This window comes from Haliotis rubra, unplaced genomic scaffold (assembly GCF_003918875.1).
Source record: "Haliotis rubra isolate DU_JTF1 unplaced genomic scaffold, ASM391887v1 Scf269, whole genome shotgun sequence".
Taxonomy (NCBI): domain Eukaryota; kingdom Metazoa; phylum Mollusca; class Gastropoda; order Lepetellida; family Haliotidae; genus Haliotis; species Haliotis rubra.
This window is the reverse complement of record NW_025766769.1, coordinates 178,108-194,697: the sequence shown is the minus strand read 5'-3', so window position 1 is coordinate 194,697 and position 16,590 is coordinate 178,108. Positions and strand designations below refer to the sequence as shown.

The following is a 16,590-nucleotide window of genomic DNA, read 5'->3' as shown; positions in this document are numbered from 1 at the left end:
ATATTGATTTCGGTATCGGGTAGAACACCAGAAGTGTACACAGTCTCAAGTCCATGGAACATTGTCTTCCTGCTTGTATGATGCAACTGATGGAGGGAAGGGAAGGGAGCAGTTGTTGATGATGTGTAGGTTAGTTGTCATACAAATACTGTTGTGATGTTTGTGTCATGTACATGTGGGTCTGTTATGTGCAGTCCTGTTCCAGTTATGTGCAGTCCTGTTCCAGTTATGTTGTATGATGTACGTCTGTGAAGCATGAAGGCTCTATTAGATCTCTTTAGATCCGAGTTCAAGTTACTTTGTTCGAACAGATAAAGTCAATGCTGAACATGTTTTGAAAAATCAATCCTTCCAAGTGAATAGCTCGTCTTATGTCTTTTCAAAGATCATGTCCTCCATGTGAAGCTCCATCCTACTTGGAGATGTCCCTCACATTTTGATGAATTAAAATATTTCTTTATTTCCTGACAAGATCAAAACAGTTCTTTTGTTGCTGATCACTCTGATGGCAATATTAGTTTGAAATCTATTTAATCTTCTTCATTTTCAATGTTGTTTATTTCAGGACTACCCCAGGGTTCCAAGCCCCCTCCCCTGAACATGCTAAGTCCGTCGGGTAGCAAGGTAGCACGCAACACTGCCACAGTGCCCCCACTCAACCAGGTGTCACCCAACAATGGACTCAACTCTGTCAGTGGCGATGCTGCCCTCAGTGCCACAAGAACATCCAGTTTTGCTGCAGCTCTCCGGAAACTTGCTCACCAAGCTAAGGACCCAGGTAATGCAAGATATCTCTTCTTCCTGGTGCCTTGTCAGGGTTGCAGGCAAATGAAAGAACAAATACACCCAGGGTTAGGCCAGTTAGTGTCTCTCTTGTATGTAACGGGTCTCCCTGACCAAGATTATGCCCCCTAGTATTGTGGAAGTACTTAAATCAGAGCATCTTCCTAGTCTGGAGGATGGACCCCTGTGTAGGGATGTACCCTAATACTGACCCAGTACATATCTCCTTGTGTCTTGCTAGTATGGTGGATGGACCCCTGTGTAGGGATGTACCCTAATACTGACCCAGTACATATCTCCTTGTGTCTTGCTAGTATGGTGGAGGTACCCTTACTAAGAACATGTCTGCCTAGTAGGCTGGAGGTACCCTTAACCAGTACATGTCTCCCCTGTATGTTTGAGGTACCCTAACCCAGTACATGTATTCCTGTATACTGGAGGTACCCTAACCCAGTACATGTCTCCCCTGTATGTTGGAGGTACCCTAACCCAGTATATGTCTCCCTGTATGCTGGAGGTACCCTAACCCAGCACATGTCTCCCTGTATACTTGAGGTACCCTAACCTAGTATATGTCTCCCTGTATGCTGGAGGTACCCTAACCCAGCACATGTCTCCCTGTATACTTGAGGTACCCTAACCTAGTATATGTCTCCCTGTATGCTGGAGGTACCCTAACCCAGCACATGTCTCCCTGTATACTTGAGGTACCCTAACCTAGTATATGTCTCCCTGTATGCTGGAGGTACCCTAACCCAGTATATGTCTCCCTGTATGCTGGAGGTACCCTAACCCAGCACATGTCTCCCTGTATACTTGAGGTACCCTAACCTAGTATATGTCTCCCTGTATGCTGGAGGTACCCTAACCCAGCACATGCCTCCCTGTATACTTGAGGTACCCTAACCTAGTATATGTCTCCCTGTATGCTGGAGGTACCCTAACCCAGTACATGTCTCCCTGTATACTTGAGGTACCCTAACCTAGTATATGTCTCCCTGTATGCTGGAGGTACCCTAACCCAGCACATGTCTCCCTGTATACTTGAGGTACCCTAACCCAGTATATGTCTTCCTGTATACTGGAGGTACCCTAACCCAGTACATGTCTCCCTGTATGCTGGAGGTACCCTAACCCAGCACGTCTCCCCTGTATGTTGGAGGTACCCTAACCCAGTATATGTCTCCCTGTATGTTGGAGGTACCCTAACCCAGTATATGTCTCCCTGTATGCTGGAGGTACCCTAACCCAGCACATGTCTCTCTGTATGCTGGAGGTACCCTAACCCAATATATGTCTCCCTGTATACTTGAGGTACCCTAACCAGTATATGTCTCCCTGTATGCTGGAGGTACCCTAACCAGTATATGTCTCCCTGTATACAGGTACCCTAACCCAGTACATGTCTCCCTGTATGCTGGAGGTACCCTAACCCAGCACATGTCTCCCCTGTATGTTGGAGGTACCCTAACCCAGTATATGTCTCCCTGTATGTTGGAGGTACCCTAACCCAGTATATGTCTCCCTGTATGCTGGAGGTACCCTAACCCAGCACATGTCTCCCTGTATGCTGGAGGTACCCTAACCCAATATATGTCTCCCTGTATACTTGAGGTACCCTAACCAGTATATGTCTCCCTGTATGCTGGAGGTACCCTAACCAGTATATGTCTCCCTGTATACAGGTACCCTAACCCAGTACATGTCTCCCTGTATGCTGGAGGTACCCTAACCCAGTACATGTATCCCTGTATACTTGAGGTACCCTAACCTAGTATATGTCTCCCTGTATAATGGTGGTACCCTAACCCAGTACATGTCTCCCTGTATGCTGGAGGTACCCTAACCCAGTACATGTCTCCCTGTATAATGGTGGTACCCTAACCCAGTACATGTCTCTCTAGTACTGTGAGAAATATCCCTCTAGGTATGAGGAATCACTGATTGTTGTGTTGGAGAATAATGGTTCTGAATTTTCAGTGATGATCAGTGATTTGCCAGCCATTGAACTGTGACTGTGTTAATGTTTTGCTTGTTATTCAAGCCTGGGTATTTGTGTGACCAGCCACCCTGATTCCCTGATGTAGTGTGTTAGTGCACCTTCATACTTTTGTTTCCTGGCCCTGATTTCTCGAAACAAACTTAAGTCTGAGTTTTGACTTAAGTTCGAGTTTTTACTCAAATTTGAGAAAATGCAGGAAAATGCATTCCACAGAATGAACTGAAATTGGCATTAAACTCAAACTATAGAAGACAATTTGAGTGTGGTGGATAGATTACTTAAGTTGTTTGGGCTTTTATATTTTGAAAATGCAGTTGAGTTAAAAATTCAGCTGTTTCAAATTATGAAACTCAGTTTGATATTTGAGTAAAAACTTAAGTTTGTTTCAAGAAATCCGGGCCTGATCCTCCAACTAGTCAGTGATCCTTCTTCCCAACAAGAAAGTGATGAGTCTTTCTGTACTTTCTTGATGGAACAGAAGTTAATGTTTCTACTTGTCAAAAGTTTAAACATTCAAACATATTTTGTTGTACTTTATCTTTCTCCTGACATTTAATTCAGTTTCATTATTGATTATTTTGAAAGGTTAAACTTCAACAGAACAATCGAAAATTTGAAATATTATAATTTTTTCTTTGATTTACCTTTTTAGTGAGAAGATATGAGTTCCAGTAGAAAGTCCTGTAGCTGTATATGTTGGTGTATTTGTTCCTTCAGGCATGTTGCTGATGCCCCTCTCTCACCTAGTGCAGTCTGTCACTTGTAGGATTAACTTCTTGCATCTTATGCATGCAATTCTCAATGTGTTATGTTTTCCATACACTGTTGGGAAAGTGTTGAAGCTGTCTTTCTGATTTAACCTGTTTAAACTGTTGGTAGAGGTGTAGGAATGCTGCCATTGCTTGTGTGTTGTTTAGTTTGTGTTGAATCCTTGGTTAATGGAAGCATGAGTTCTGTAACCTTACCGTGCACACAGGTCTCAGTTGTATTTCATCTTTCTTTCTCAATTTATTTGAGATGCACATCTTTTGAATTGCATGCATAAGGATGGTGAAAACTTTGTACTAATTATTTAGGGCTGAAGTGTAACCATGACTACATTGTTTGATTAGCATGATGTATCAGCCAGACATTGTTGTCTCACAGAATTCCCTCAACCCCTTCTGGCACGGCCGCTAGGGCATGGCTTCACCGTCGCCACCAACAACAACGGCAACAGCATTTGGTATTTTAGGGATCAGATCCAACTCTTTATATACAATGATGTTTTTCAGAATCACCTGCTGTGTTCTCAGGGCATCAGATGCTAGAGATGTACGAGTGGCTAGCACACAATCTTCAGGCAGTAGTATTTGAAGTCTAGTGAAAGTAGACTTTTCTTAGGTACCATCTCTGGTGATTGACGACATTTCTATCAGCTGATAACTGAGAACACAGTGACTTACATGTATAACATATTTGTTTTGGTGTGTATTCATATATTGTCATAGCCACCATTATTGTAAAACATAGCAAACTTGTATGTGAATGTCTGTGAGTGACTGTTTAAGTAAATATGTAACTGTTTTTGCCAGTTAATTATTAAATATATGATGAAAACAAGCTTATTGTGTCTATGTGATGTTCAACAACTGGGAGTGTAGTAATACTCGTGCGGATTACATCTATGTCTACATGTGTTGATTTCAGAGGACCCTTCCAGCATCAAGCACACCAGTCCTCCCAGTTCCAGCGTCAGTCCGCGTTCATCCACCCCGAAACGTGCGCCACCACCCCTTGTATACGCCTCACAGGCCCAATCCCTTACCTCTCCACCGGTGGTAACCATAGCACCCACCCAAGCACACCCATCTGTGCTGAATGATAGTCGGCAGGTGAGTCTGCCACCTTATCAAAGGGAGGTAACTCTACTGCTTTCAATGCTCCAGTTGATATTTTCACAGTATTGATTGCATCAGCCTGTGGTGGTTTTTGTGATACTTTACTACAGTAGGAAATCCAGTAAATATATTGTCATTCATAGGTTTGTTATTAAATGATAACAGAATGATAGGCGAAACTAACGGGTTTAGTTACCATATAGGACTGCATGGTATTACCAGTACATGTATATACCCCCACCTTGTATTATATTGCACCGTATCAGAGTTTGGTTACATGAATACAAGATATAGACCACACCATACCAGTATATTGCACCATGTCAGAGTTTAGTTACATGAATACAAGATATAGACCACACCATACCAGTTTATTGCACCATGTCAGAGTTTAGTTACATGGATACAAGATATAGACCACACCACACCAGTTTATTGCACCATGTCAGAGTTTAGTTACATGAATACAAGATATAGACCACACCATACCAGTATATTGTTCCATATCAGAGTTTAGTTACATGAATACAAGATATAGACCACACCATACCAGTTTATTGCACCATGTCAGAGTTTAGTTACATGGATACAAGATATAGACCACACCATACCACACCACAACACAACACAACACAACACAACACACTAATATATTGTTCCATATCACAGTTTAGTTACATGGTTACTAGATATATACCACACCACACCACACCACACCACACCACACCACACCACACCACACCACACCACACCACACCACACCACACCACACCACACTAATATATTGTTCCATATCACAGTTTAGTTACATGGTTACTAGATATATACCACACCACACCACACCACACTAATATGTTGCTCCATATCACAGTTTAGTTACATGGTTACTAGATATATACCACACCACACCACACCACACCACACCACACCACACCACACTAATATGTTGCTCCATATCACAGTTTAGTTACATGGTTACTAGATATATACCACACCACACCACACCACACCACACCACACCACACCACACCACACCACACCACACCACACCACACCACACCACACCATATACACCACACCACACCACACCACACCACACCACACCACACTAATATGTTGCTCCATATCACAGTTTAGTTACATGGTTACTAGATATATACCACACCACACCACACCACACCACACCACACCACACCACACCACACTAATATGTTGCTCCATATCACAGTTTAGTTACATGGTTACTAGATATATACCACACCACACTAATATATTGCTCCATATCACAGTTTAGTTACATGGATACAAGACTGCTTGGTATTACTGATACACACCACACCGCTTCTTAACTAAAGGGGAGGTGCAGTGCCCTAACCCTTACCCTGAATACAGCTTCTTTCTCTAAAGGGCAAGTGCAGTGCCAAGTGTGCAAGAGTCAGGGTTAGGGTTAACCACTTTAGCTCACAATGTATTGGATTATGAATCGCAGTGCTTGTAATTGTGTTGTGATATACTGAGCTACAGTATACAAATATACAGCTGTCAGTTAAACATGTTTCAGGGCCTGGAGCGAGTGTCGTCTGCTCATAGTACATCCTCCTCAATCTATGAGCCGCTCTCATTAAAACAGGAACGAGATCAGCGCCCTCTGTCTTCTCACTCTCGTGATGATGATCGCTCATCAATGAAGGATGGCCCTCATGCACAGACACCATCAAGAATGTATGTCTAACATTGAGAGTGTACTTATCTAACCACTACACAGACACCATCAAGAATGTATGTCTAACATTGAGAGTGTACTTATCTAACCACTACACAGACACCATCAAGAATGTATGTCTAACATTGAGAGTGTACTTATCTAACCACTACACAGACACCATCAAGAATGTATGTCTAACATTGAGAGTGTACTTATCTAACCACTCACACAGACACCATCAAGAATGTATGTCTAACATTGAGAGTGTACTTATCTAACCACTACACAGACACCATCAAGAATGTATGTCTAACATTGAGAGTGTACTTATCTAACCACTACACAGACACCATCAAGAATGTATGTCTAACATTGAGAGTGTACTTATCTAACCACTACACAGACACCATCAAGAATGTATGTCTAACATTGAGAGTGTACTTATCTAACCACTACACAGACACCATCAAGAATGTATGTCTAACATTGAGAGTGTACTTATCTAACCACTACACAGACACCATCAAGAATGTATGTCTAACATTGAGAGTGTACTTATCTAACCACTACACAGACACCATCGAGAATGTATGTCTAACATTGAGAGTGTACTTATCTAACCACTACACAGACACCATCGAGAATGTATGTCTAACATTGAGACTGTACTTATCTAACCACTACACAGACACCATCAAGAATGTATGTCTAACATTGAGAGTGTACTTATCTAACCACTACACAGACACCATCAAGAATGTATGTCTAACATTGAGAGTGTACTTATCTAACCACTACACAGACACCATCAAGAATGTATGTCTAACATTGAGAGTGTACTTATCTAACCACTACACAGACACCATCAAGAATGTATGTCTAACATTGAGGAGTGTACTTATCTAACATTGAGAGTGTACTTATCTAACCACTACACAGACACCATCAAGAATGTATGTCTAACATTGAGAGTGTACTTATCTAACCACTACACACAGACACCATCGAGAATGTATGTCTAACATTGAGAGTGTACTTATCTAACCACTAACCACACAGACACCATCGAGAATGTATGTCTAACATTGAGAGTGTACTTATCTAACCACTACACAGACACCATCGAGAATGTATGTCTAACATTGAGAGTGTACTTATCTAACCACTACACAGACACCATCGAGAATGTATGTCTAACATTGAGAGTGTACTTATCTAACCACTACACAGACACCATCAAGAATGTATGTCTAACATTGAGAGTGTACTTATCTAACCACTACACAGACACCATCAAGAATGTATGTCTAACATTGAGAGTGTACTTATCTAACCACTACACAGACACCATCAAGAATGTATGTCTAACATTGAGAGTGTACTTATCTAACCACTCACACAGACACCATCGAGAATGTATGTCTAACATTGAGAGTGTACTTATCTAACCACTACACAGACACCATCGAGAATGTATGTCTAACATTGAGAGTGTACTTATCTAACCACTACACAGACACCATCGAGAATGTATGTCTAACATTGAGAGTGTACTTATCTAACCACTACACAGACACCATCGAGAATGTATGTCTAACATTGAGAGTGTACTTATCTAACCACAACACAGACACCATCGAGAATGTATGTCTAACATTGAGAGTGTACTTATCTAACCACTACACAGACACCATCAAGAATGTATGTCTAACATTGAGAGTGTACTTATCTAACCACTACACAGACACCATCGAGAATGTATGTCTAACATTGAGAGTGTACTTATCTAACCACTACACAGACACCATCAAGAATGTATGTCTAACATTGAGAGTGTACTTATCTAACCACTACACAGACACCATCAAGAATGTATGTCTAACATTGAGAGTGTACTTATCTAACCACTACACAGACACCATCAAGAATGTATGTCTAACATTGAGAGTGTACTTATCTAACCACTACACAGACACCATCAAGAATGTATGTCTAACATTGAGAGTGTACTTATCTAACCACTACACAGACACCATCAAGAATGTATGTCTAACATTGAGAGTGTACTTATCTAACCACTACACACAGACACCATCGAGAATGTATGTCTAACATTGAGAGTGTACTTATCTAACCACTACACAGACACCATCAAGAATGTATGTCTAACATTGAGAGTGTACTTATCTAACCACTACACAGACACCATCGAGAATGTATGTCTAACATTGAGAGTGTACTTATCTAACCACTACACAGACACCATCGAGAATGTATGTCTAACATTGAGACTGTACTTATCTAACCACTACACAGACACCATCAAGAATGTATGTCTAACATTGAGAGTGTACTTATCTAACCACTACACAGACACCATCAAGAATGTATGTCTAACATTCACATTGAGAGTGTACTTATCTAACCACTACACTTGATATCCTGATGGTATAGAAAGTTCCTCACAATATCAATCTCTGACTTGTTTCATCTAGACACAGTTACATACAGGCGTACTGCATTCTGCCTTCTGCATGAATTTGTGTTGTACCAGGGTGGGATAGTTGTGACCGGATGGGTCAGTTGTGACAGGATGGGTCAGTTTTGACAGGGTGGGTCAGTTGTGACAGGGTGGGTCAGTTGTGACAGGATGGGTCAGTTTTATTGATAGGATGGGTCAGTTGTGACAGGGTGGGTCAGTTGTGACAGGATGGGTCAGTTTTATTGATAGGATGGGTCAGTTGTAACAGGAGGGTCAAATGTGACAAGGTGGCATTTAACTAAATGACAACCAAATTAAACATATCTGGAGGAGAAATCTATACATGAGGAGAAATCTATGGGCTGAATGTAGGTCTACCTTAAAGAACAGAGTGATTGAATATATGGATAAAAAGAAGACTGCCTTTCCTGTTCCAGTCTGACACCCCATTCCACCCCTGGTTCAAGAGAAGATGGCTTGGTCCGTGGGTTCCAGCCTTATCGTCCTGGGGATGAGATCAGACCACCTGTTCCCCTTCCATTTGGAATGGACCCAGCCACCTACCAGGCAGCATATCAACAGGCCTTCATGCAACCTCATCCATACACTCATCCGGCATACAGGTAGGAGTTGTCTCCCTTCCATGTTACATCCCACACTAGTGCTAGACCTTCATGCAACCAATCCATACTCTCATTCTGAAGACAGCCAGGAGTTGTCTCCCTTCCATGTTACATCCCACACTAGTGCTAGACCTTCATGCAACCAATCCATACTCTCATTCTTAAGAAAGCCAGGAGTTGTCTCCCTTCCATGTTACATCCCACACTAGTGCTAGACCTTCATGCAACCAATCCATACTCTCATTCTGAAGACAGCCAGGAGTTGTCTCCCTTCCATGTTACATCCCACACTAGTGCTAGACCTTCATGCAACCAATCCATACTCTCATTCTGAAGACAGCCAGGAGTTGTCTCCCTTCCATGTTACATCCCACACTAGTGCTAGACCTTCATGCAACCAATCCATACTCTCATTCTTAAGAAAGCCAGGAGTTGTCTCCCTTCCATGTTACATGCCACACTAGTGCTAGACCTTCATGCAACCAATCCATACTCTCATTCTGAAGACAGCCAGGAGTTGTCTCCCTTCCATGTTACATGCCACACTAGTGCTAGACCTTCATGCAACCAATCCATACTCTCATTCTGAAGACAGCCAGGAGTTGTCTCCCTTCCATGTTACATGCCACACTAGTGCTAGAGGTAACACATCACCAAATGTTTTCCCATAGACTTCTATGGTAACCTTATATTTTTTTTTAAATTATCCAGGCTATCAACAGCCATTCCACGTACACATGGGTACAGTCAGGCATTTAAACTACAATAAAACAATTTCTGGCCAAATTGTCCAGCTCATTTTCCGAGCACAGGTAGCGGAACACATCAACCCCAGTTCATGGTGATAAAAATGACAGCACTAAATACTTAAAATTGTGGTCAGTTTTAATTACTGGATGGATGTGCTTTTAAAAGCATAAACATCTTACACTATTTCATCCAATCACAGCTGTCACAAGTCACTGTCTCTTCAGTTGTTTACATATGTAATAGGCGCGCTCTAGTAGGCAGCTCAGTGGCAGGAGTTCAATGTAGAATGTACCTCGGTGTTTCCCTGTTCATAGTTTTGTTATAGACTTTGCGTTGTGTACTTTTATTAAATGATGGAAAGCTTTAAAAAAAACAGCAGAGCAGTGTACAGTCTTCTTCGGTTCAGTGGCATTTGTCAACTCTTTCCGCGAAATATGACACAAGGCAGAAATGTAGATAGTAATAATTTATTCTGTTAAATAAAAATAAGGAAAACAAGCAAAACAAAAGATAACAAAAACTGAACAAAAGTAGCTCTTTCACTCACTAAAAAAACCCTATTCCCTACACTAATTCCTAAGTTCTACATGACCTACTTAATTCCGAACGCTAGTTTCTCCCCCAACCCGTACTACCTACATGTTAAACCAGAGAAAATAAACTATGTCATAATCTATTTTTTTCTTAACCCACCCGACTACAGTATAAAGCTACTTCAACAGTACGAGTCTTAAAAAAATAAACCAACCCTAACGAGCCGTAGGGAACATACCCCGTATAGGCAGTGGACTTACTTGCTCGGGACACCGATACACAAGACAACGATATCAGTTGCATCAGACTCTTATATACCCCGTGAGCTAACCTCCGAAAGGTCATGACGAAGTGTTATGATTGGCTATGCAACAGTAAACAACTTCACTGCGGTACTGCGCACCCTCCGCTTCTGCTCCCAACATGGCGGACAGCGAAGGGATACGACAGATACCCAGCTACATTACATGACAGACGAAGGAAATTCCAACCAAATTTTACTTCCAAACGTGAGTAATAAGTAGAATAAATGACTACAAGATAGCGACGTCAGTACAGTACTTGCAAAATAGGCGGAAACGTAATTATGAGCCACCCAACCTATTTGTTTACATTAGCAAAACCACGTATATAAAAAGCCACCCAACCTGCCGATAAATAAGTATAAACAACCCATAACACTAATCTATTCTACCCAACAACCCATTTCTAAAGTATAAATTATCCGATCTCCTACACATACGGTTCTCGCTCAGGGAGCATGTGATTCTGATTTAGTGTAGTGGAACCTAGACCTTCGTGCAACCAATCCATACTCTCATCCTGAATACAGCCAGGAGTTGTCTCCCTTCCATGTTACATGCAACACTAGTGCTAGACCTTTGTGCAGACCAATCCATACTCTCATTCTGAATACAGCCAGGAGTTGTCTCCCTTCCATGTTACATGCCACACTAGTGCTAGACCTTCATGCAACCAATCCATACCCTCATCCTGAATTTTCATTGCGGGTAATCACCTCATCAGTATCAGTTTCTGATACCTGACGGAATGAATTCGTCGTCTTCTTTGTTGTGATCAATAGATCGAAATCCTTGGTTGGTACCTTTCTTAGACGATAGCCTGTCATTTGTGCCACATAGTCCGTACTGGACCCGTGAAGGTCCGGGTTAGAATATTGATCTTCAGTAACCCATGCTTGTCTTAAGAGGCGACTAGCGGGATCGGGTGGTCAGACTCGCTGACTTGGTTGACACGTGTCATCGGTTCCTAATTGCGCAGATCACTGCTCATGCTGTTGATCACTGGATTGTCTGGTGCAGACACATCTTTACAGACGGCCGCCATATAGCTGGAATATTGCTGAGTGCGGCATACAACTAAACTCACTCTTTCATAATCCGTACCTTCAATTTGAACGAAGTTCTCTGTTTCATGTTTTCCAAAGTCAGTTACTGCAGTAACGACTCCAGAGGCTCTGTCATCAATTCTTACAGAATCACTAATTTTGATAATGGGGGCAGCAATGTTTGTTTACGAACTCGTCGACGCAGCATAAACTCGCGACGACGTCATCAATAAAATGTTAACATATTAGGATTCGCACGGCATGTATGGAGTTTTGAGAAAGTAGTTCGAGGCTTGACGTAATCTGCATAGTTATCAGATTTGGATACCAAGTTTATCAGATTGCTTTATTTTTGCACCGATAACACCCTCCATTAGATGTAATACAGGTGTAGCAGCGAGTATGTAATACATGTGTAGCAGCGAGTATGTAATACAGGTGTAACAGCGAGTATGTAATACAGGTGTAGCAGCGAGTATGTAATACAGGTGTAGCAGCGAGTATGTAATACAGGTGTAACAGCGAGTATGTAATACAGGTGTAGCAGCGAGTATGTAATACAGGTGTAGCAGTGAGTATGTAATACAGGTGTTTCAGTGAGTATGTAATACAGGTGTAGCAGTGAGTATGTAATACAGGTTTAGCAGTGAGTATGTAATACAGGTGTAGCAGCGAGTATGTAATACAGGTGTAGCAGCGAGTATGCAATACAGGTGTAGCAGTGAGTATGTAATACAAGTGTAGAGATGAATGCATGATACAAGTGTAGAGATGAATGCATGATACAAGTGTAGAGATGAATGCATGATACAAGTGTATAAAGTAGTGATAGGAACAGTTTGTTTTCCCTGTTTTGTGTTCCCAATTTTGGCAATGAGAACATAGTGATGGCCAAGCTGAATGTGTTGCAGACTTGAGGACCCCATGATGCTGGAGCGATACCGTATGATGCAGCCTCCCTATCTACCCTTCACCTCCACCGGCTCTGCTGGGGCCATGATGCCCCACCCAGGAATGCATCCTCTCCTCGCAGGCGGGCGGTACCCCCCAGAGTTGCTGCACCAGTACCCATTTCTCTCCCCTAGTGCCCCTGGGGTGGACCCCAGATCCCCAGCAATGTCTGCAGAGAGGTGGGTATGGGGTACATGATCCAAGCTTTGTTGTAGGGTGGAGCTCTCAGTGTCTGCAGAGAGGTGGGTATGGGGTACATGATCCAAGCTTTGTTGTTGTAGGGTGGAGCTCTCAGTGTCTGCAGAGAGGTGGGTATGGGGTACATGATCCAAGCTCTGTTGTAGGGTGGAGCTCTCAGTGTCTGCAGAGGGGTGGGTATGGGGTACATGATCCAAGCTCTGTTGTAGGGTGGAGCTCTCAGTGTCTGCAGAGAGGTGGGTATGGGGTACATGATCCAAGCTTTGTTGTTGTAGGGTGGAGCTCTCTGTGTCTGCAGAGGGGTGGGTATGGGGTACATGATCCAAGCTCTGTTGTAGGGTGGAGCTCTCAGTGTCTGCAGAGAGAGGTGGGTATGGGGTACATGATCCAAGCTTTGTTGTTGTAGGGTGGAGCTCTCAGTGTCTGCAGAGGGGTGGGTATGGGGTACATGATCCAAGCTCTGTTGTAGGGTGGAGCTCTCAGTGTCTGCAGAGAGGTGGGTATGGGGTACATGATCCAAGCTCTGTTGTGTGGTGGAGCTCTCTGTGTCTGCAGAGGGGTGGGTATGGGGTACATGATCCAAGCTCTGTGGTTGTAGGGTGAAGCTCTCAGTGTCTGCAGAGAGGTGGGTATGGGGTACATGATCCAAGCTCTGTTGTAGGGTGGAGCTCTCAGTGTCTGCAGAGAGGTGGGTATGGGGAACGTGCTTAAGTCTGTGTTCTGATACATGATAAGGCTTTCTCTTAGGCTGATAGGCTGCACATATTTCCAGTCATTACTACTTGGTTCTCTGGATATATAATTCTATGTAGGCGTACTATGTGTAGATGTTCTCGTGTCATGAGGTATTGTCATAATTTCTCCTTCAGATCAAGAGCTGAGGAAGACCGACAACGAGAACTTGACAGGGAAAGAGAGCGAGAACGGGAAAGAGAAAGAGAGAAAGAAAGAGAGCGAGAAAGGGAAAAGGAACGAGAGAAGGAAAGAGAGAGGGAGGCTGAGATTCAACGTTTGAGAGAACAACAAAGAGAGATTGAACGAGAAAGACAGAAAATATTAGAAAGACACAATGACCTAACCAACTCTCATAATAGTGTGCTGACTGTGCCCCTGCGAGGTCGGCACCATGACGACATGCGCGGTCGGCACCATGACGACATGCGAGGTCGGCACCACGATGACATACGGGTCAGGGACTCGCGACAAGAGGAAGGTATGTCATTGATGGCAACAGATTCACAGTAAACCAAAGTGAAGGCTTCATTTGACTAAAACTGATTTCAGCTCATAATGTGTTGACGTTTGAATGATTGACATATCTAATTTACAGCCTCAAAGTTTGGCTCCATAACGCAAGGCACTCCACGAGATCCTGGCTGCAGGGGGTCCTCTGAGTCTAGCTACAGCAAAGATGTACGATGGCAGGATGTAGCAGGAGCACGAAGGGAACATGACCGCAATCATTACCACCATAAGGTACAGCAGCACAAACTCTACCCCAGTATACTGACATTCTAACATAGCCAGACGCACGACCGCAATCACTAGGGGTTCATACATCTAGCACCTGGCACCAGGGGTTCATACATCTAGCACCTGACACCAGGGGTTCATACATCTAGCACCAGGGGTTCATACATCTAGCACCTGGCACCAGGGGTTCATACATCTAGCACCTGACACCAGGGGTTCATACATCTAGCACCTGGCACCAGGGGTTCATACATCTAGCACCTGACACCAGGGGTTCATACATCTAGCACCTGGTTCATACACCACCAGGGGTTTCATAGCATCTAGCACACCAGGGGTTCATACATCTAGCACCTGGCACCAGGGGTTCATACATCTAGCACCTAGCACCAGGGGCACCTGACACCAGGGGTTCATACATCTAGCACCTGGCACCAGGGGTTCATACATCTAGCACCAGGGGTACATCACCAGGGTTTCATACATCTAGCACCTGGCACCAGGGGTTCATACATCTAGCACCAGGGGTTCATACATCTAGCACCTGGCACCAGGGGTTCATACATCTAGCACCTGGCACCAGGGGTTCATACATCTAGCACCAGGGGTTCATACATCTACCATCTAGCACCTGGCACCAGGGGTTCATACACCTGGCACCAGGGGTTCATACATCTAGCACCAGGGGTTCATACATCTAGCACCTGGCACCAGGGGTTCATACATCTAGCAGCACCAGGGGCACCAGGGGCACCTGGACACCAGGGGTTCATACATCTAGCACCAGGGGTTCATACATCTAGCACCTGGCACCAGGGGTTCATACATCTAGCAGCACCAGGGGTTCATACATCTAGCACCAGGGGTTCATACATCTAGCACCTGGCACCAGGGGTTCATACATCTAGCACCTGGCACCAGGGGTTCATACATCTAGCACCAGGGGTTCATACATCTAGCACCAGGGGTTCATACATCTAGCACCTGGCACCAGGGGTTCATACATCTAGCACCTGGCACCAGGGGTTCATACATCTAGCACCTGGCACCAGGGGTTCATACATCTAGCACCAGGGGGGTTCATACACACACAGGGGTTCATACATCTAGCACCTGGCACCAGGGGTTCATACATCTAGCACCTGACACCAGGGGTTCATACATCTAGCACCTGGCACCAGGGGTTCATACATCTAGCACCTGACACCAGGGGTTCATACATCTAGCAGCACCAGGGTTCATACATCTAGCACCTGACACCAGGGGTTCATACATCTAGCACCTGGCACCAGGGGTTCATACATCTAGCACCACACCAGGGGTTCATCCAGCACCATCTAGCACCTGCACCACCAGGGTTCATACATCTAGCACCTGACACCAGGGGTTCATACATCTAGCACCTGGCACCTGGGTCCTTACATCTAGCACCTGACACCAGGGGTTCATACATCTAGCACCTGACACCAGGGGTTCATACATCTAGCACCAGGGGTTCATACATCTAGCACCTGGCACCAGGGGTTCATACATCTAGCACCTGGCACCAGGGGTTCATACATCTCTAGCAGCACACCAGGGGTTCATACATCTAGCACCTGGCAGGGGTTCATACATTCAGCACCTACCAGGGCATCTAGCACCAGGGGTTCATACATCTAGCACCTGGCACCAGGGGTTCATACATCTAGCACCTGGCACCAGGGGTTCATACATCTAGCACCTGGCACCAGGGGTTCATACATCTAGCACCTGGCACCAGGGGTTCATACATCTAGCACCTGACACCAGGGGTTCATACATCTAGCACCTGGCACCAGGGGTTCATACATCTAGCACCAGGGGTTCATACATCTAGCAC

General features: G+C 44.0%; 1 protein-coding gene across 1 annotated transcript in view; it reads left to right on the top strand.

Annotated features, from left to right (window-relative positions):
* LOC124280497 (genetic suppressor element 1-like) overlaps window positions 1-16,590 on the top strand; it is a 132,727-nt gene that overhangs the window by 102,466 nt on the left and 13,671 nt on the right. Inside the window, 7 exon segments of the mRNA XM_046716436.1 lie at window positions 566-778; window positions 4,475-4,659; window positions 6,227-6,387; window positions 9,290-9,475; window positions 13,019-13,237; window positions 14,126-14,469; window positions 14,587-14,732. Of these exon segments, the coding sequence (XP_046572392.1) occupies window positions 566-778; window positions 4,475-4,659; window positions 6,227-6,387; window positions 9,290-9,475; window positions 13,019-13,237; window positions 14,126-14,469; window positions 14,587-14,732 (1,454 nt within the window).